This window comes from Eumetopias jubatus, unplaced genomic scaffold (assembly GCF_037043125.1).
Source record: "Eumetopias jubatus isolate StellerSeaLion01/CBP00866 unplaced genomic scaffold, mEumJub1_p1.0 scaffold_16, whole genome shotgun sequence".
Classification (NCBI taxonomy): Eukaryota; Metazoa; Chordata; class Mammalia; order Carnivora; family Otariidae; genus Eumetopias; species Eumetopias jubatus.
In genome coordinates this window covers 50232296-50253667 of record NW_028274822.1, presented here as the reverse complement: position 1 = coordinate 50253667, position 21372 = coordinate 50232296, and the positions used below count along the sequence as shown (strand labels likewise).

Below are 21372 nucleotides of genomic sequence, written 5' to 3'. Positions count from 1 at the left end.
CTAAAATCTAACCCACTCGAAATCAAGAAGGCTATTAATGAGGTGCAATCAAAAATGGATGCTCTAACTGCTAGGATAAATGAGGCAGAAGAGAGAATTAGTGATATCAAAGACCAAATGATGGAAAATAAAGAAGCTGAGAAAAAGAGAGATAAACAGCTACTGGATCATGAGGGCAGAATTCGAGAGATAAATGATACCATAAGACAAAACAATATTATAATAATTGGGATCCCAGAAGAAGAAGGAAGAGAGAGAGGGGCAGAAGGTATATTGGAGCAAATTATAGCAGAGAACTTCCCTAATTTGGCGAAGGAAACAGGGATAAAAATCCAAGAGGCACAGAGAACCTCCCTCAAAATCAATAAAAATAGGTCAACACCCCGACATCTAATAGTAAAACTTACAAGTCTCAGAGACAAAGAGAAAATCCTGAAAGCAGCTCGGGAGAAGAGGTCTGTAACCTACAATGGTAGAAACATTAGATTGGCAACAGACCTATCCACAGAGACTTGGCAGGCCAGAAAGGACTGGCATGATATATTCAGAACTCTAAATGAGAAAAATCTGCAGCCAAGAATACTATGTCCAGCTAGGCTGTCATTGAACATAGAAGGAGAGATAAAAAGCTTCCAGGACAAACAAAAACTAAAGGAATTTGGAAACACGAAACCAGCCCTACAAGAAATATTCAAAGGGGTCCTCTAAGCAAAGAGAGAGCCTAAAAGTAACATAGACCAGAAAGGAACACAGACAATATACAGTAACAGTCACTTTACAGGCAATACAATGGCACTAAATTAATATCTTTCAATAGTTACCCTGAATGTAAATGGGCTCAATGCCCCAATCAAAAGACACAGGCTATCAGATTGGATAAAAAAAACCTAGACCCATTGATATGCTGTCTGCAAGAGACTCATTTTAGACCCAAAGACACCCCTAGATTGAAAGTGAGGGGGTGGAAAAACATTTACCATGCTAATGGACACCAAAAGAAAGCTGGGTGGTAATCCTTATATCAGACAAATTAGATATTAAATCAAAGACTGTAATAAGAGATGAGGAAGGACACTATATCATACTTAAAGGGTCTGTCCAACAAGAAGATCTAACAATTGTAAGTATCTATGCGCCTAACATGGGAGCAGCCAATTATATAAGCCAATTAATAACAAAAGCAAAGAAACACATCGACAACAATATAATAATAGTGGGGGACTTTAACACCCCCTGACTGAAATGGACAGATCATCTAAGCAAAATATCAACAAGGAAATAAAGACTTTAAATGACACACTGGACCAAATGGACTTCACAGATATATTCAGAACATTCCATCCCAAAGCAACGGAATACATACTCTTCTCAGTGCCCAAGGAACATTCTCCAGAATAGATCACATCCTAGGTCACAAATCAGGTCTCAACCGGTACCAAAAGACTGGGATCATTCCCTGCATATTTTCAGACCACAATGCTTTGAAACTAGAACTCAATCACAAGAGGAAAGTCGGAAAGAACTCAAATACTTGGAGGCTAAAGAGCATCCGACTAAAGAATGAATGGGTCAACCAGGAAATTAAAGAAGAATTAAAGAAAATTCATGGAAACAAATGAAAATGAAAACACAACTGTTCAAAATCTTTGGGATGCAGCAAAGGCAGTCCTAAGAGGAAAGTATATAGCAATACAAGCCTTTCTCAAGGAACAAGAAAGGTCTCAAATACACAACCTAACCCTACATCTAAAGGAGCTGGAGAAAGAACAGCAAATAAAGCCTAAATCCCACAGGAAAAGAGAAATAATAAAGATCAGAGCAGAAATCAATGAAATAGAAACCAAAAGAACAGTAGAACAGATCAACAAAACTAGGAGCTGGATCTTTGAAAGAATTAACAAGATTGATAAACCCCTGGCCGGACTTAATCAAAAAGAAAAGAGAAATGACCCAAATAAATAAAATCATGAATGAAAGAGGAAAGATCACAACCAATACCAAAGAAATACAAACAATTCTAAGAACATATTATGAGCAACTATATGCCAGCAAGTTAGATAATGTGGAAGAAGTGGATGCATTCCTAGAGATGTACCAACTATTTCATTTATTTTTAATGACTCCTTTGCATTGCATGGATGTATTATGATTTGTTAATACTAGGCTGATAGGTGGTTGGGTTAAATTTACTTTTTTTCTTTCAACTTAAGTTGTTTTGGACTCCAGAAACTTGAATTTTTGTGTAATAAACATCAATATTTTTTCTTCATGGTCTCTGAATTTAAAGGTAAGTAGAACTTCCACTGAAGGACTTTCAACAGATATTAAGTATATTTTTGAAAGATTAATCTGGTTGCAACATGAAAAATTGCTGAAAAGGACAGTAGTTAAGTGGTAAAGAAGCTATTATAATCATTTAAATAAAAAAGTAAAACATATTGGGATGCCTGGGTGGCTCAGTCTGTTAAGCGTCTGCCTTCGGCTCAGGTCATGATTCCAGGGTCCTAAGATTGAGTCTGGCGTCAGGCTCCTAGCTCAGCGGTGAGCCTGTATTTCCCCCTGCCTGCTGCTCTCCCGGCTTATTCATGCTCTCTCTCTCTCTTTGGCGAATAAACAAAACAAACAAAAAAGGTAAAAAATATTTATTTTACCAAAAAAATCAACTGAGGTATGCAATACCTTATGAAAATTTAAACTACTGGATAACTTAGTAAAATGATAAGACATCAAGTTTTAGTGTAAAAATCTGATCTAGCTGCATCATTAAATACACAGCAAAATGATACAGCCACCCCTATAGTTTCTTATTTATTCCCAGTTCTTCTCTTTTGGCTTTAGTCAAGTGTTTTCTCTTCATTAAGTTTTCCTTTGTCAAATACAGGTCTTCTGGACAATCCAAAATATGTTCTTACTAGTCAAATGATTAGACGATCTACTTTTTTGTTTGTTTGTTTCAAGATTTTATTTAAATTCTAGTTAGTTAACATACAGTGCAATATTAATTTCAGGAGTAGAATTTGGTGATTCATCACTTACCTATAACACCCAGTGCTCATCACAAGTGTCCTCCTTAATGCCTGTTACCCATTTAGCCCACCCTCCCACCTCCTCTTCAGCAACCCTAAGTTTGTTCTCTATATTTAAGAGTCTCTCTTAGGGTTTGTGTCCCTCTCTTTTTTTTCCCTTCCCCTATATTCATTTGCTTCGTTTCTTAAATTCCACATATCAGTGAAATCATACGGTATTTGTCTTTCTCTGACTGACTTATTTCGCTTAGCATAATACATTGCAGTTCTATCCCTGTGGTCGCAAATGGTAAGATTTCATTCTTTTTTTTAATGGCTGAGTACTATTCCATATCTATCTATCTATATCACATCTTTTTTCTTAACTCAATTGAAATCCAATTTCCTGAAAGTCTTTTATATTTAATGAAGAAAGAATATAACATTATTTGTTCCAATGAAAAGTTTGAACATTATAACCTAAGTTTTAAGAAAAAGTACACAGAAAACAAATAATAACTTCTGAATATATGATATTCAAATACAAACATGGAAAAGGCTGAGAGAGTATGTATACCTGCGTTTTAAGGGTTCTTTCTGTATTGATATTCTTTTCAAAGGCAGCCTTAAGATTACTGATCTCCTCCTCCTTCTTCAATTTATATTCTGTTAATAAATTATATAGTGTTATTATATGATATTAAATTGTGTTCCAAATTAACATGTTCTTAATTATTCAAATTAGTATACACTACATAATTTTTAGTAGCTTCATTAAGATAATTCTTTTTTGTTCAGCTTTACTGAGGTAAAACTGACAAATAAATTTGTAAGATACTTAAGCTGTACAACATGATGATTTGATACATGTATTCATTACGAAAGGATTCTCCCATCGAGTTAATGAACACATTCATCATCTCACATATTTACCAATTTTGGGGATGAGAACATTTAAGTTCTACAAAGATAATTCTTAAGGCTACAGAAGTTATTTAACATATGAAAACAAATATTTCAAAAACTTAACACACAATATAAGTATCTCAAGATTTATCTCTGAACTTGATTAAACATTATGATTAAAAAAGAAAAAAACAAATAACCTTACGTACCTTCCTCTGCCCTCCTCGTTTTATCAGTTAGCTCTTCATTTTCTTTTCTTAATAATTCAATATCTTTGGTTAACATGCTGTTTGTTTCTTCAAGCTTAACAAAACACACAAAGGTTTAAGTTACATTCACTTCGCTAGTCTTGTATTTAAAACAGTAACCTTAAAAAAAAAAAAAAAACTGCATTCTCCATAGATGTGGACAAGTCAGACACTGCTTTATTATAAAAACACCTGGTTTCTGGTTTAACATATGTGGATATACTTATCTTAAAATATATTTCATTTAACCTTCGTAAGAATCTTGTGGAATAGGTATTCTTTCTTTTTTTTTTTTTAAAGTAAACTACCCCCAATGTGGGACTCAAACTCACAACCCCAAGATCAAGAGTTGCATGCTGTACTGATTGAGCCAGCCAGGCACTCTGGTATTACTTCTATTTTATAGATGAAGAATCTGAGGTTTAAGGAAGTAACATAAATTGCCAAGACCATGTAACTTCTTAGTGGCAAAGCTAAGATTCAAACCCAAGACTACTTATACCAGAGCACTTGATGACTTCAAAAGAAAAATCTAACTCCCCTTTCAATCCCCATGATATATACAGACAATAGTATTTCAGGAATAGGTAATCATAGTACTGGTTTTCTAGAATTAATTTGTAGATATCCATAAAGAATTTCTCAGCCCTAAATAGTTTCTCTGAGTTTTATAGAATTCTGGCCACAAAGTCAGTTGCAATGTATTAAGAAAATACAACAAATGAATTTAACCCAAGCATTTCTTCACATAAAATAAGTTAAGATCTATAGCCAGAAAGAGAAAAAACACATTACACTGAATAAGAATTTCAGTCATTAACAATGGTTTTGGATTATATAAACTATTTTATACATAAGTATAGACTGACCACTGTGTATAAATAAAGTCAAAGTAAATACACATGCACACATACCCTAAAACTTTAAGATGTGACCTATTTTGATTTAGATAAATTTCAGTCTAAAACTTACCTGACAATCACACTTACCCGACTAACAGTATGATCTTTATCTGTAATCTCTTGTCTATTTCTGGAAGCAGCTTTCTTGCTTTCTTGGGTTAATTCAAAATACTGTTCTTCCAGCAGCCCTCGAGCCAACTGCTCAGACTCAGCTTTTGTTTCTGCTAGATCCAACTGAGTAGCAAGAGTTTCCCTGCAATAGATTTATAAGAGAAATGAAGACAACTATATTTAAACAATAAGAAGTATTTTATTGCTTAAAATAAAATCCATTATTTGAATCCAAAGCAAAAATTCTATAAAAGTAATAAATTTCACCTGTAACACTTTGAAAAACTATAAAAGAACTCTTTAAACCTGTACCTGCTGTTATGCTTAACTAAGAAAAGGTGGTAAAGCAATGGCAAGCAGTCTACTTTTGAAAAGGAACTTGTTCCTTTTCCTACAATGGAAGGTAGCATGGGACAGAGGAAAAGTAATAGGCTTGTAAACCAGGAGGCCAGACCTTGACCCTTATCCCTGTCCTTCACTAACTGGGTAAGGACATTGTGAAAATTTCTTACATTTCCTGGGGCTCAAAGAAATCAAATCTGTAGAATGAGAGAGTTAAACTAAATGATTTTTGAGGTCCCTTTCAGTTCTGAAACGTAATGAGATTATGACGACTTATAAATAGATTTGTAACCACTATAAACTATTCTAGAAATGTTCCTTGGGAATTATACTTCAAAGCTTTTTGGAATTGACATTCAGACCAGGACCAGATCATTCCAATTTGACTGCTCTTCCTAAAGAACTTCTGTTCAATAAGCTATCTGAGTCATAACTGTATCTCCCCTATATATGGTAGGTGCTCAATAAATGTTTGCTAAGTGAATGAGTGAAGGACTTCTATCTATTTTTTACTAAGGGAATAATACAAATGAAATGTTCTGTCTCAAACCTAAGGAGAGAAACATATACTAACTACAAAAAAAACACCCAAAAAACCAAAAAAACTCATTCATTTGTCCAACAAACATGTACCTAAATGGTTACTATGTGCCAAACACTGTTGTCTGAATTAAGACATACAGGAGTAACAGAGTCTCTGCCCTGAGGAAGCACATATTAGCGGGGTGAAACAGGCAATTAAAAAAAAATGAACAAGCAATATATAGCATGCTACAGAGAACACAATAAAACAAAAAAGGTGGAAGAGGCTGTGAATGTGATATTTTACACAGGGTGATCAAGGAGGCCTCTTCTGCTAAGACATGTGAGAAGAAATAGGAAGGAAGTAAGGGAGTGAGCTATGCAGGTATCTGAAAATACAATAAGGTGGAAGAAAACATCTAATAACAAATGCCCTAAGTTTGTCTGAAAGAAGCTAATGCCAGTGAAATGAGAGATGAAGGAAAGTTGTGAGAAATGTATTAAGAGAAGTGGGGAGAGAGAACAGACCTTGTAAAGGCTTTCTAAGACAGTATAGGGAACTTTGGCTTTTACTCTTGAGTATTCTGTTTTAAAAAGATCATTCTGGCTGCAGTATTAAGATCAGACTGTTGGGGGACAATGGCAGAAGGATATCACTAGGACACTAATGAAAGTTCCAAAATTGGAGATGGTGGCAGTATGGATCAGGCTGGGAAATGGTACAAGTGGTGAGAACTGATCAGATTCTGGATATACTTTTAAATTACAGCTAGGAAGATTTATTAATGGACTGCACAGACAGTATAAGGAAAAAAAAGAAGTCTAGGATAATTTCAAGGTTTTTTATTTAAACAACTGGAAACAAGAGAATTGCTAATACTGAAATGGGGAAAACAGGGAGGAACAGGTTGGCAAGGTAAGGGAATCAGGAATTTTTTCTGGACATGTTAAAAATGAGATGCTTATTAAACACTCAAGTGGAGTCAAGCAGACGGCTGGACATACAAGTCTGGAATTCAGGGGAGAATGTGCTTGTACACTGATGCTATTTAAAGCCATGAGGCTGGATGAGAACAAGGAAAGAATGATCCCCTGGGCCCTTCAAACTTTAAAGGTCTCAGAGAGGGGAAGGGACAAAGGAGCAAAGGAGGTTAAGAGTAGCTAGTTCAATAAGAAAAAAATACCATTTGGTGTCACAGGAGCCAAATGAAGAAATTTTGTCAAGAGAGAGTAATCAACGATGTCAACTGCTACTGTTAAATGAGATAAGGACTGAGAACTGACTACTGTCTTTAACTATTAGGAACTCATCAGTAACCTTGAGAAGGGTTATTTTGGTAGTGTGATGAGTGAAAAAGTCTGGATTGAGCTAGAGAGAGAAAGGGAGAAGAGGACCTGAATATAAATGGTATGTCACCTTTCAAAGAAGTTTGCTACAAAAGGAAGCAGAAAAAAGGACAGTAGCTGGAAGTAAAATGCACTTAAAAGATGGTTATTTTTTATAGAAATGTTTACCTGTATGTTTACGTAACAGTGAGAATGACTATACAAAGGAAAAAAATGGACACAGGAAAGGTGAGGATTCCTGGAGTCATATTCTTAAGTAGGCAGAAAGGTATGGGATCGAGGTGGTTAAAAGCACATTTTGTTCATTGACATCAGTCAGAAGGAAGGCAGGGTTTACAGGTACAGAGGCAGATAGGTTAGTAGCTGTGAGGGTGGGACAGAGTACTTCTAGGAAGCAAGGCCATTGGTTGAGTGTGAGGATGAGGACAGGCTGCTGAAGATCTGAGGAGAAAGGAGAAGATACAAAACAGCTGTCTCGAAGTGTAGGGAAGTTAGTACATTAGGAAAAGAGAGGAAGTACTGCCAATGTTAAGTCTGTGATGCTAGGGGTAGTTCTGAGCTATTATATCACAAGGGCTGGAGACTGATAACATATTCTTACCTGGGCTTCCTGCTTTTATCCAAATCAGATAAATGTATCTAAGTTATATATTAAAATGCCAGAAAACCTATTTGTCCCAAATTATAGTTCTATCCCTGGCTATGCAACTGTGCAAGAGAAAGGAAGAACAATGAGATGGTTCAGGGTAAAACTCTGCAACTATAACCATCCAGACTTCCTTCACAACTCTCCATAAATTAAAGACCTGTCTTTACTGATGCCTATGGCCAATCCGTCACCTTTATTCTCCTGTCTCCTTAATGAAATCAATTTATGAACCACTCCTTTTTCTTCTAGGATATAAGATTATAAGCAGGAGCTTTGTTCTTGTTCACTGCTGTATTCAAAATACCCAGAAGTCTCCAGCCCACAGAAAGTGCTCAGAAATTTTTGTTTCAATCAATGAATAGATGTGCAACTTTTCCCACTATGATTTCCTTCCCATGTCTCATTTAAATATGTTCAAATTTCTGCTATCTTTAAAAAGAAATGGCTCTCTTTCAACTTCTCCTCCAGCTACTGCTCTATCTCCTTGCCTCAGTAACCACATTTCTTGAATTTTTTAATTTAATGAGGATTTACTGACCATCTACTGTGTTCTAGGTACAATTCCAGATGCTATCCATATAGCACTGAAACAGAGTAAAGGACAAAACACTTAAAAATTCCTTCACTGAACTTAAGTTCTAGCAGAAAGAAAAACAGTAAGTAAAAGAAGTCAGCAAGTTCTATAATATATTGGGAAGGGATAAGGGCCACAGAGAAAAGTAAAATAGGTTAAGGAAGTACTAAACTGAGCAGCAAGGTAATGGGGTGGGGGATGTTTGCACAATTTTAAGAAGGATATCCAGGGAAGGCCCCTCTGAGATGACATTTAGACCTAGACCTTAAGAGGGTGAAGGAGCATGCCATGTGGATACTCAGAGGAAAATGTTCCAGGAAGAGGGGAGGGCAAGTCCAGAAGCCCTGAGGCAGAAGAGTAACTGACCAGTTTGTTGAACTGTAAGGAGGTAAATGTGGCTACTGTCTACACTTGGTCTCCACTTCTAGCCTTACCATTCATGTCTCAATCCACTTTAGTATCCATTCTCATTACCATTTAGGAACTGTTCTCAACAAGATAACTAACAACCTTAAACATAATGGACTTTTTTTTACTGGACCTTTCTGAGTATTTGGCACTTTAAATCACTTGTCTTCTTTGAAGTATTCTATCCCCCGAGCTTTTGTGATCTTACTCTACTTTTCTCCTTATCTCAATGGTGACTTATTTTCCCTTCCTCTGCCCTTTCTTTAGAAGTATAGGCACTAGTAGTCTATCGTCAGCCTTTATGTCTTCTCATCCTACACTAGGGGTTACAACTTGTTACCTAAGAGGGTCAAATGAGTCCATCTCCATCTCCCTCCAGACATAAAATTAAAATAAATTTGGGCCAACATTTTACATAAAAATTCAGATTTCTGGCTTCTCTTGAAAAACCAGACCTTGAAATACTGGATCAGTGTTACCATGTAGCAGCAAGTGGTTAGAATTGAGATGAATTCTTCAGTCTGTTATATGATACTCACAACTCACACAATGAACACACCCAACTAGCTTCAAATCAGTTACATGTATGGTACCATAGGTTCATGAGTTTATAAACTCTGATATACACAATCACCTTAACAAATCTCATCTATCTCTGTTTTAGTATATAATGACTGTCAAATCAGCTTCAAGTCCTTATCTTTTTCTCTGAGCTCTGAAGCAATTTCAGAACCATTTCTCTTTGACAACCCATAGGCACCGTAAACTCAACAGGTCTGAAATGGAAAAAATCTTGTCTCCCCTCATTTCACAAACTTGGCATTCCTTAACTCCTTAACCAGTGCTACCATCAACCCAACTGCCCTGGTCAGGAACTTGAGAATCCACCTGAAATTTTCCCCAACTTTTATCCCCACACTCCCAAATCTACAAGTCCTATTGCTTCTACTTCCTCTTTTTCCCATGTACTCGCCTCTCCTTTTACTGTCAACTTCCACTATAATTTTACATTTAGATTTTCCAATGGCTACATAATTCAACTTCCTGTATCTACCAGTTTTGCCTCCAATCCATTCTCTACTCTAAAGAATAAAGCTTTCTAAGACACCACCTTGTCAATCTCTAGCACTTTGTCATAGACAACTACCTTAATTATATTTGTCTCCTGACTAGATTCTGAAGTACTTGAGGGTAAGAACCATAACTTACTAATAATTGTATCACTGGCATGAAGCACAGTACTTAGCACACTAGTGGTGATATGTTTCTTTTAAATAGATCAAACAAGGGCAAACATATCAACCCTATAGAACAATAGTATGTAGAGGATTGGGTGCCCTCTTCACAGTGAATGCACACAACATGGGATTGCATATTACACTGCAGACACCATACAAATGATAGGTAATAGACTAATAGGGGTCTGTCACTCTCACAGAGACTAACCAGGAAATGTACCTTTGCTCCTACCTTAGACTCCACTAAATATATTAAAGATCTAAGCACTGAGTGTCCATGGTTGCTAACAACACAAAGAAGTAACCAGACAAAAAAAAAAAAAAAAGAAGTAACCAGACAGTACAAGGTTATGTATGAGGCAGTCTTCACCCCTCTAAAATCAGATTTGAATGTGACTAAGACTCCCAGTTAGGGATGTCCAATAAAGCTTTCTATGAGGATAGAAATGTTCTGTATACGTGTGCTGTCAAATATGGTAAACACTAGCCAAATATGACTGTTGAGCACCTAAAATTTAAAATTTAGTTTAAAAACTAAATTTTAAACTTCACTTAAATAAATTAAAGTTCAAATTTAAATGGCTACATAAGACCAGGGGCTACCATACTGGATAACACAGTTGTAGATTTAACCACAGATTTGCAGGAAACCCCAGACAAAAATGTCCAACTAACTGTGGAAATGGAATCAATAAAATCAGTACAACTGAGGAAAACTATACAAGAAAAATGATCCAGTTCCGTCAACAAATAAGTGTCAGGATAGTGATTATTCAGTGGTGGGGAGGGAAGAAGGCATAATCCAGAGGGGGAATACAGTGGGCTTTTAAAGTGGATAGCAAGATTCTGTCTCTTTCATGGGTGGTAATTATAATGATATTTGTCATATAATTCATAAAACTGTGCATGTTAAAATAGTTAATGTATTTCTTTGTTTCAGCAATAAAATGGTTAAATTTTTAAAATTTCTATATGGAAAGAGAACATAAAAATGTCAGAAAACTAGTTCTAATGTCTGTTCCACCTAGCTATAAGAAGTTGTTACACTTAAATAGCTTTAGGTCTTCTTCTAAGGCCCTAAGCAGATATGCAATGGAACTTAACCTGCCTAATAATACTAAGAGGGAGATCCTAAATAACTTTACCTAGCATAAAATAATGACTTGCAAGTACAGTATGAAATATTTATATACAAATAGATGTTTAAAGATTGAGAGACCCCTGAAAACAATTTACTATCACAGTTTAGTGAATCTCTATACAATTGCCACAGCGTTACTGTATGACATTTTCACCATAAAGAGAAAAATTAGTCTAAATTTAGTTTGATTTGTTCTGAATTAGCCTAATAAGATTTGCTATACCATTCCCATCAGAATAATGGCACATCTACTCCCTATTTTTAAACTTAAAGAATGCTATGTTGTAATAGCGATTCTTGTTGTAAAGAAAAATGGATGAACATACTTCTCACTTTGTAGCTCTTGTATTTTCTTTAAATATTCTCTGTTTTTTTCTTCAATTTCTTCCTTAAGTTCCTTTACCTGGGTTTTATAAAGTGTCTGCAAAGTAAGTGATTAGAAGAAATAAGTGTTTATGAGGAGTTTAAAAAGTTTGGTAGCTCCTTATAAAGTTAAACAACATACAATCCAACAATTCTACTCCCAAGTATTTACCCAAGACAAATGCAAGCATATATCCACACAAAATCTTATATATGAATTTTCACTGCAGCATTATTCCAAATTGTAAACAACCAGAGGTTCATCAACAGATGAATTTTAAAAATTGTGGAGTATCCATACTAAACAATAAAAAGGAATGAAGTATTGATACAAATGACATGATACACCTAAAAAATATTTTGCTGAGTAAAATATGCTATGAGTAAGCATTAGATCCATATTGTGTTAAGATGCTGTGATTACAGAATAAACTTCTAGTTCCACAGTCTTTTTTGTAAACTATCCTTTTTCATATAAAAGATAAGGGAGAAAAAATATTAAGGACCAGCAAATAGCTGTGAAGAATTACTTTTATACTGTAAACTTATTTATCCCTCTAAGAAATAGCACTCCTCTAGGGGAAAAATACAAATATTTCAATGGGCATGTAAATAAAAAAGGTACTAGATGATTACTCTGTGAAAGTATATGAACAAGAAAGTGTGCATGATATTATAGACCATTCTGCAGAAGTCAGTACTATAACACTTTGAACAGTTAAGGTTAATCTCTACCCAGGGAAAGATTTTTTTAACAATATTGATTTTTTTAAAAAATTTAAAAACATATTTCATTGATAGTCTAACAAGCCAAGAAAAAAATAGGCAAAAAATAGAAAGTCACCATGTTTATTAGGAGATCAGCAGAGTACAGCATGAAGCTCTGAACACGTGAAAGTTCTGTAGAGCTCTACTAGTGTTCAGATTCTTTATTTAGGAAATCATTATTTCCAATATTGTTCACTTGATTTCTCGGGCATGTTCACCAGCACAACTCAAACTCTCTCATTTAAGTGCACTAAGACTTGTAGGAAAAGCAGCTGCTAGTGTTCACAGTAATGGAGAAGCTAGGTAAATGTTAAGTTGAAATGGTGGAGTATAAACTTGGCAACCAAAAGAAACAAAAAATGCAGAGGCTTCAATAACATCTCAAAGCACTGGCTATAAATGTTAAAGTGGTAGTGAAAATAACCTGCCTTGCAGCCAGTAAGAGAATGACTTCTATGGAGAAAAAAGCAAAATAGATGCATGAAGTGCATACAGAGAGCTAAAACAAGACCAAAGCTTTTGAGCATTAACTATACCTATAACTGTATGCAGTTACACCTACAAATGTAATGTGCATACATGAACCATGCATGAAAATACTGATACTCCAACCACCCAAGCTTGCTACCAGGCAAACAAAACCCTTAACGAAGTCTTACACATAGCTTTAGTTTGATGGCAGTTCTAGAAATATTTCACAGAAATGGTCATTTCTTTACAACTTACACAGACCATGAACTCAGATTCAGAAATGAAATGTAGAGATGGGGATATGAAAAGGGGGAGAAAACTACTTCACGGTCATTTGGAAAAAAGTCAGAGTTCACATTAAAAATCTTAATACTTTGTTTTAAGCCAAGTGTTAAAAATGATTCTTACCGAGAAATACTGCTCAGCTTCAAGCTGATCTTGGAGCTCCCGCATCTGTCCTTCATTTCCTCTATACTGTCTTCAGGTAAAAGAGAAAACCGTAAATGAATGCTATTTACCCTGGGCTTTATATTATTCTTTATTTATTAAAGTTGCTAAAAATAAAAAGGTATTCTAAAATGACCTTTGTTTTTAAAAATCATATTTCATTACACATTATTACTTTATTATATTTGATCGGGTCATGCTGTCTGGTTCCATTTTGCTCCTTATAAAATGATATTGTGCAAAGCAGAGGGAACTGTTTTCCACTGAATGTGACTTTCAGGAGAATATTAACTGTGGATTAATCCAAGTTGCAAAAATAAAAATGATACTTTTTTTGGTAAGTTTTAATAGAGAAAAGCATTCTTAAAATACATTTTATTTTTATTTTATTTTTTTGAAGATTTTATTTATTTGTCAGAAAGAGAGAGAGGGCATAAGCAGGGGGAGCTCCAGGCAGAGAGAGAAGCAGATTCCTCACTGAGCAAGGAGCCCAATGCAAGACTTGATCCCAGAACCCTGAGATCATGACCCAAGCCGAAGGCAGTTTAGTCGACTGAGTCACCCAGGTGTCCTTTAGGGATACATTTTAAATATCTTATGTAGTAAAGTAAGCAAATAAAAAGAGGGGACATGAAAATATTTAATAAATATTAAGAATATTATACATGCAGGTGCCTAGGTGGCTCAGTTGGTTAAGCGACTGCCTTCGGCTCAGGTCATGATCCTGGAGTCCCCGGATCGAGTCCCGGGATCGAGTCCCGCATCGGGCTCCCTGCTGAGCAGGGAGTCTGCTTCTCCCTCTGACCCTCCCCCCTCTCCTGCTCTATCTCATTCTTGCTCTCAGATAAATAAATATTTTAAAAAAAGAATATTATACATGCTATACATTATATATACATATAATACTATACATGATGGCCAATAAAGCATGGGGGTGGGGCTGGAAATGAAAAACCAGGTAAGAAACAAGAAAGGAGGCAAGAACAATAACTGACAAAGGAGGAGGAACACAGACACATCTACATATATATGTAATACACACATGAACACAATTCACATAGAAACAGAAAAGACAGTTATCTGTTATCTGACAATGCAACCCACAAACATACACACTCAAGGATAAACAATTCTGTCTGCATCTCCTAGATTTTCATATTAGATAGTAATAGCTTTGTATTTTCAGCATCTACCAAGCCATATGGTTGATAAAAGAACATAACAGATGTTTACTGAATGCTGAGTGGAAGTTATTTTGGGAGAAAACTACGAAACACATTATGTGAAAATGATGGATCTAAAAGGGGGAAAAATTTCGCCAATATAAATCCAACAAAACAAAAACTGATAATTTTATTCAAGAATTATTATGCTGTAAATGAAGGTGGCAAATGAAGATATTGTAACATAATCTAGAGGAAATAAAAAACACATGACTTGGCATAAGATACACTCATCTTTGACATTAAATTTCTGAAGCATGTCTTTATACAAATTCTGAAAGCACAAACAACACCTTGCTTTGTCTCTACTTCAAGTAAGTGAACACATCACATCTCAGAGTAGAAGAAAAAAGGTACTTTGCGTTCTGAGATGAACCAAAGAAACAAAACAACACAAATACAGGGTCATCATGTCTAACTCTAGTTTCTAAAATAAAGAAACACTGAACATTTCCCATAAGGTACTGAATCCTATCCCTGATTTTTGTAATTCTAGTGTGAAGTAACACGACTTGTGGGTATGAAGTCAGATGACAAAACTGTAGCTTTCAGTTTAACAGTAAAGTCAGTAAGTAGCCTTGATGATCTCCTTTTTTCTCCTCTCAAAGATCTCTACTTTTTATTTACTAAGGCTCCCTTGCAAACCTTTGTTAAGTAAATTCTTTCATTTCTAAATGAATTTTCCTTTCACAAACTCCAAATACATTATTTCCACACACATAAAATATCAAACATAAGCAAATGCAGAACACAAAAAAGAAAAACGTTATTTTTGAGGCTTACTTTGTAAGCTGAGCTAATTCAAATTCTAATAATCTCTTTGCTTCCAATAAAGTATTTATTTCCTGTTTCATGTGCTTTTCTAGACCTTTTAAATTGTCTGCTTCAAATGCTTGAGTCTTCAATTCATTCTGTAACAACAGTCGCTTGTTTGATTCCTGCTCCAGTTGAAGGGATAGATTCTTAACCTATGAATGAGAAAAGTAATTGGGATCTTATATCTCACTATTTATTTGTTTATTTAGAGAGACTTATTTATTCATTTGAGAGAGAGAGAGAGAACGCGGAGGATGCAGGGGGCAAAGGGAGAGAGGTAATTTTATCAATACTTTGGTCTCCAAGTTTCCCAGGACCACTCAGTATGTCTGTTCTCTGGTTATATCAAGTCCTTTTTTGTCCTTCCCTTCCCTATCTTCTCTTGTTAACCACTCTTTTATTATCCTCATCACTGATAATGTTCCCTTTACCAACTCTGGCTTCTGACTCTCAAACTATCAACCTTTGAGGTCCCACCCAACCTTTAAATAACGGTAGAATCTCATCACTCCTTTAAAGAAGTCTTTCCTGATTATTCTGGTCTTCTCTCTCTCCCTTCTCTAACTTATATATGTGAATTGATTATTTTAAATCTTATAAGTGATTTCTAAAATACATATAATAAAACACAAGAATATAATATCATTTTATCTTTTTATTTACTGCTTTCTAAAAGTGTACCCTGTGCTTTCTATCAATCTAAACCATTCAAGACTCTGTGGTTTAACATTTTTCTTAAAATCTAAGAGCAATTGCTCCTCTCTGGGATAACGGGGTAACTTTACAATAAAGGTTGTTTTTCTTTTTTAAAAAAGCAGATGGTCATGGGCGCCTGGGTGGCTCAGTCGGTTAAGCGTCTGCCTTCGGCTCAGGTCATGATCCTGGGGTCCTGGAAGTGAGTCCTGCTTTGGGCTTCCTGCTCAGCAGGGAGTCTGCTTCTCCTCTCCCTCTGCTCCTTCCCTCTGCTTGTGCTCTCTCTCATGTGTGTACTCTCTCTCTCTCAGAATAAATAAATAAAATCTTAAAAAAAAAAAGCAGATGGTCAGATTCTTCAGGGGAGGATCTATAACACTTCTACAGAGTTGTACTGTCATAGTGCAAAATGGCATAGAACCTACAGTGTGAATGTTCACTAACTATTTGTGGATGAAAATCCTAGGAGGTAAGGGTATAGCGGTGACCTTACAGCAGTGAACACATATACATACAGGTTATTTTATTCAAATCTCCTCTACGCTGTTTAAATTTCAGATAATGACTTTTCAGTCATAACTTATAATTGTTTCTTTTATAAGACGAACAAAACCAGTAATATTTTTCTTACTTCATCCTCCATCCTTTCTTTATTTTCAGTCAAATGCTCGAGCTTCTGCTGAGATTGTTTCAGATCAACATCTAGCATTGAACACTGTTTCTCAATCTGAACAACTCTATTTTCAGCCTTCTCTCTAGCTTCTCTCTCTTCCTTCAGCTTTTTTTCCATTTCTGTGAAAAAAAAAAAAAAGAGTTACAAACATACATACTTTCATTTTCAAGGGCTGTATAAGACAAATTGGTGCCAAAAATCCCTACTGTTTTTATCCTGGGATTCTAACAGAGCTATTCACTATACAAGTCCTAAGGTTATCTGAATTATTTGTATAGTAGGATCTCTAAAGGAAGGGAGTTATAAAATAAAGTAATAAAATCTTCTAAATCCAGCCCATGCCCAATGATATGAGAGATTTTTCAGTGCCATTTTCAGACCAGAAGATGAAAATATAGCTGGGAAAAAAGTGAACTAATAAGAAAAATGGGGATAGTTCAGATAAAAGCAGAAAAATAAGGCTGTGATTATTAATCTATACCTTGCACTGTTCCAGAACAGTAGACTTAAGGCCGATAGGAATTCTAATTTATGCATCTCAGATAAACAAGATTCCATGGTAGTATACCTACTTTAATCATTACCAGAACTTACTAGTCTACAGTAAGGCTCCTTTTTTGAGATATGGTAACTAAGGTTCTGAGAGGTTAACTTTTCCAAGGTCTTGCAACTAGTAAGCTGCACCAAATGACTCAAACTTGAGTCTGCTTTTCCATCCTCAGAGACTGCCCTCTAGGTGACAAAAAAGAAACCAATAGAACTTCCTCATCTTTCCCCCCAAACCTACAAACTTAGCCACACCAATAATCATCACCTCTTAATTCCTGTCTCTAATCAAACATAAATCTATCCAGTTCTGTTCTGGACTTTGTTTCTTCAATTATTTCATCTCTTCTCTGCCTCAACAATTTCCTGCTCCCAACTGAATCATTCTCATCAACATAATAATCTAATTTATTATCTCCCCTCCTAAAATATCCTCTACTGATCTCATATCCCTTCTCGGCTGCCATCCATCTCTGTGCACAAACTTCTGAAAGGGCTATCTACATTTGTCTCCAGTGCCTCATCTACTATTCATTTATTACTTTCCATTTCTTCTATCTCCAGCATTCTGCTGAAACTGCTTCGTATGATAAGCAATGACGTCCATCTTGTAAAACGCAGAGGACACACAACATTCATGTCTTCATCTTTACTGACCTTAACAAAATTCAATATATTGAACAACTTCCTCATTTTTTTCAATATTCTTCGAGTTCTAATACCATACACTCTTTTGGCATTCCTGTGACCCCTCTGGCTGTTCTTTCTTGGTTTCCTTTGCTGGTTTTTCCTCTTCTATCTGACCTCCAAATGTTAGACTACCTAAGGGCTCCTTATGATTCCTTTTCTATTCTGCCTTTATTCTTCCCTTAGCTGATCTCATCGGGTTCTGCATAGAGCTCTATGTGTGTGACTCCTGAATTGATACCTCTCCTCTCAGCTCGATTTATAATATAACAAATGACTATTTGACATCTCCACCCACATATCTAATATGCTTTTCAAAGTTAACATATCTAAATAGACAACTTTATTTCCCTCCCCTCCCAAATCCCTCCTATCTCAGTCATCTCAATGTTAAAACATATTAACATCTGTCCAGCTGTTAAAATTAAAAAGCCTGAGTCTTTCTTGATTCCTTTTTCCTCTTTCCATCCAATTCCTTACCAACTCTTGCCTTCTGTATCTCCATTTCTTTCTAGCTCTACTACCCATCAATGCCTATAGATTAGAGCCTTCTAGTTGATTTCCCCTTTTAAACTGTTCTCTCTCTCAAAACCATTTCCACACAGTAGTAGGAGTGGTCTTTTAAAAACATAAATTACACCTTCCAGCACAGCTCAAAACACTACAATGTCTATCCACTATTCTTAGAATAAGGGTATTGAACTTATCACCTCTTCGGCCTGGAACATACTTCCTCCTGCTCTTTCAATGGAGGTTCATTTTGATTCAAATAGTATTAGTTTAGAGAGGCCTTTCCTCAGAACCCCATCTAACATAGCAACTCTTAGAAACTATCACATGATATTTTCTTCATATTAATAACTACAATCTGTACCTATTTTCATTTATTTGCTTTTTTTGTTTATCTCCACCATCAGAATATAATCTCTAAGAGGTAGGGTTCTTGTAAGTCTTACTCTGTGGTATATATTCCCAGGTATGCCTGGCCTATGGTAGACAGTCAATAATTAACATATGTGAAAGAAATAAAAGTAGTTTAATATGGCTGAATCACGAGATACACATAAGAAAGTGCAGAGCAGTAAGACTATAAAGACAGGTTAAGTGCTAACTCAAAGATTCTTTATGTCATAAGAAGTCTGATGTGTATCTTGCAAATAGTGAAAAGACAAAAGGATTTTAAGAATGACCAGCACAGTAAGATTTAAATTTCAAAAAGATCACTCTGGCCTAAGTGGGAACAATAGATCAATGAGTAGAATAATTCCTGGCATAGTAATAATTAAAAGTTTACTGCAATAGATCAAGCAAAGTGATGACATCACCATGAACTAAAAGAGAAAAGGAAAAGAGAAATATATTGTATATATCATTTGGAAGCAGAAATGCTGAATGATTCCCAGACTTCTGGCTTGGGTTCCTGGATGTTGAATATCACCACCTTTAACCATAATAATTTTTCCCAATTATTGAAAGCTTTTGTTTTTTTTTTCTTTTCTCTCTCTCTCTTACTTTCTATTTATTTATTTGAGAGAGAGAGTGTGCAAGTAGGGGGAGGGGAAGGGGAAGAGGGAGAGAAAGAAATCATCAAGCAGACTCCCCACTGTGTGTGGAGCCCGATGCAGGGCTTGATCCCAGGACCCTGAGATCATGACCTAAGCTGAAATCAAGAGTTAGTCGAATGCTTAACCAACTGAGTCACCTAGGAGCCCCGCATTTATTGAAAGCTTTCTATGTACAGGCACTTTACATACATTTGTTCACTTAGTATCTTTTTAATAGTCACAGTATAGCTAAGAGGCAAAACAGATTTGTTTGATTCCAAGCCTGGGCTCCTAAACTATATAGCCATTAACTAGTATTGTGAGAATAAGAGATTAAGCAGGTTTGACATACAAAATCATAAGCTTTCCCTTGAATGAACTGAATTTAATATATTTTTAAAAGATTTTATTTATTTTGAGAGAGAGTGTGCAAGTGGTGGGGAGGGGAGGAGGGAGAATCTCATGCATACTCCTGAGCACAGAGCAGACGTGGGGACGTGGGGCTGAATCGCATGACCCTGAGATCATGACCTGAGCCAAAATCAACAGTCGGACACTTAACCGACTGAGCTACCCAGGCATCCCTTGAAAGAACTGAATTTAAAGTGTCAAGTAACACCTCCAGATTGTAGCAGGTTACAAAGAAGTAAGTGCAAGGTGAAAAAAGGAAAACTCCTTTCTAAAAGTCTGGCTCTAAAGGGATGGAATAAAACAGTGGCAGTAAGGATCAGGGGTTTATTTATTTTTTTTAAAGATTGTATTTATTTATTTGAGAGAGGAGAAAGAGAGAGCACAAGCAGGAGAGGAGCAGAAGGAGAGAAGAAGCAGACTACCCACTGAGCAGGGAGCCTGACGCAGGGCTCGATCCTAGGACCCTGGGATCACTACCTGGCCCAAGGCATACACTTAAAACCAACTGAGCCACCCAGGTGCCCACCCTTTTTTTTCTTTTTAAATGGAAGAGACTTGCACATGTTCACAAGAAAGGATTCAAGGGTACCTGGGTGGCTCAGTCAGTTAAGCGTCTGCCTTTGGCTCAGGTCATGATCCCAGGCTCCTGGGATCAAGTTCCGCAGTGGGCTCCCTGCTCAGTGGAGAGTCCGCTTCTCCCTCTCCCCGTCTACCCCTCCCCAATGCTCGTGCTCTCTCGCTCTCTCACTCGCTCTCACTCTATCTCAAATAAATGAATAAAATCTTAAAAAACAAACAAACAAACAAGAAAGGATTCAGTGGAGGAGAAAGGTTAAGGATTAAGAAGAGAAAAAGAGAGAAGAGGAGATAGAAGAGACTAGATCTGAGTACAGCTAGCACGGATTAGCCAGAACAAGAGGAGGGTCGACATCTTCTAAGAAGAGAGGAAAGACAATGAAGATGAGTAAAGAAACAGGACAGGCTGATTAAGAGAACAAGACTTTGAGGAGTTCACACCTATGCTTTCACTATTTCTTTTTGAAATAGGAGAAAAGCTCACCTAAAAGTGGAATGATAAAGGAATGGCATAGAAGTCTGAGAACAGAAATAAAAGTCTGAGAGAAGGACAGTGAGTGATGTATTAAAAACTGAAAGATCAACTGAAGTTGGAGATAATGCACTGGGCTAAGCCCCACTTAAAGAACTCCTTGAAGTGAAGAGAGTAGTTGGTTGGTCTGATCTAAGGTTGTGTTTAGAGGCATACCCAGTATAGTGGAAATACAAAGGAATTAGAAAATTGAGGGTACAAAGCAAGAAAACAAATGAACTAAAAGACA

General features: G+C 36.1%; 1 protein-coding gene across 5 annotated transcripts in view; it reads right to left on the bottom strand.

Moving 5' to 3' along the window:
- ROCK1 (Rho associated coiled-coil containing protein kinase 1) overlaps window positions 1-21372 on the bottom strand; it is a 153013-nt gene that overhangs the window by 21503 nt on the left and 110138 nt on the right. For all 5 annotated transcript variants that reach the window (XM_028092520.2, XM_028092522.2, XM_028092521.2 and 2 more), the window contains 7 exons: window positions 16806-16966; window positions 15449-15633; window positions 13404-13473; window positions 11720-11814; window positions 5149-5314; window positions 4121-4214; window positions 3583-3671 (listed from right to left, as the gene is read on the bottom strand). In XM_028092520.2, coding sequence (XP_027948321.1) covers window positions 3583-3671; window positions 4121-4214; window positions 5149-5314; window positions 11720-11814; window positions 13404-13473; window positions 15449-15633; window positions 16806-16966 — 860 coding nt within the window. The remainder of the gene's footprint in view (window positions 1-3582; window positions 3672-4120; window positions 4215-5148; window positions 5315-11719; window positions 11815-13403; window positions 13474-15448; window positions 15634-16805; window positions 16967-21372) is intronic.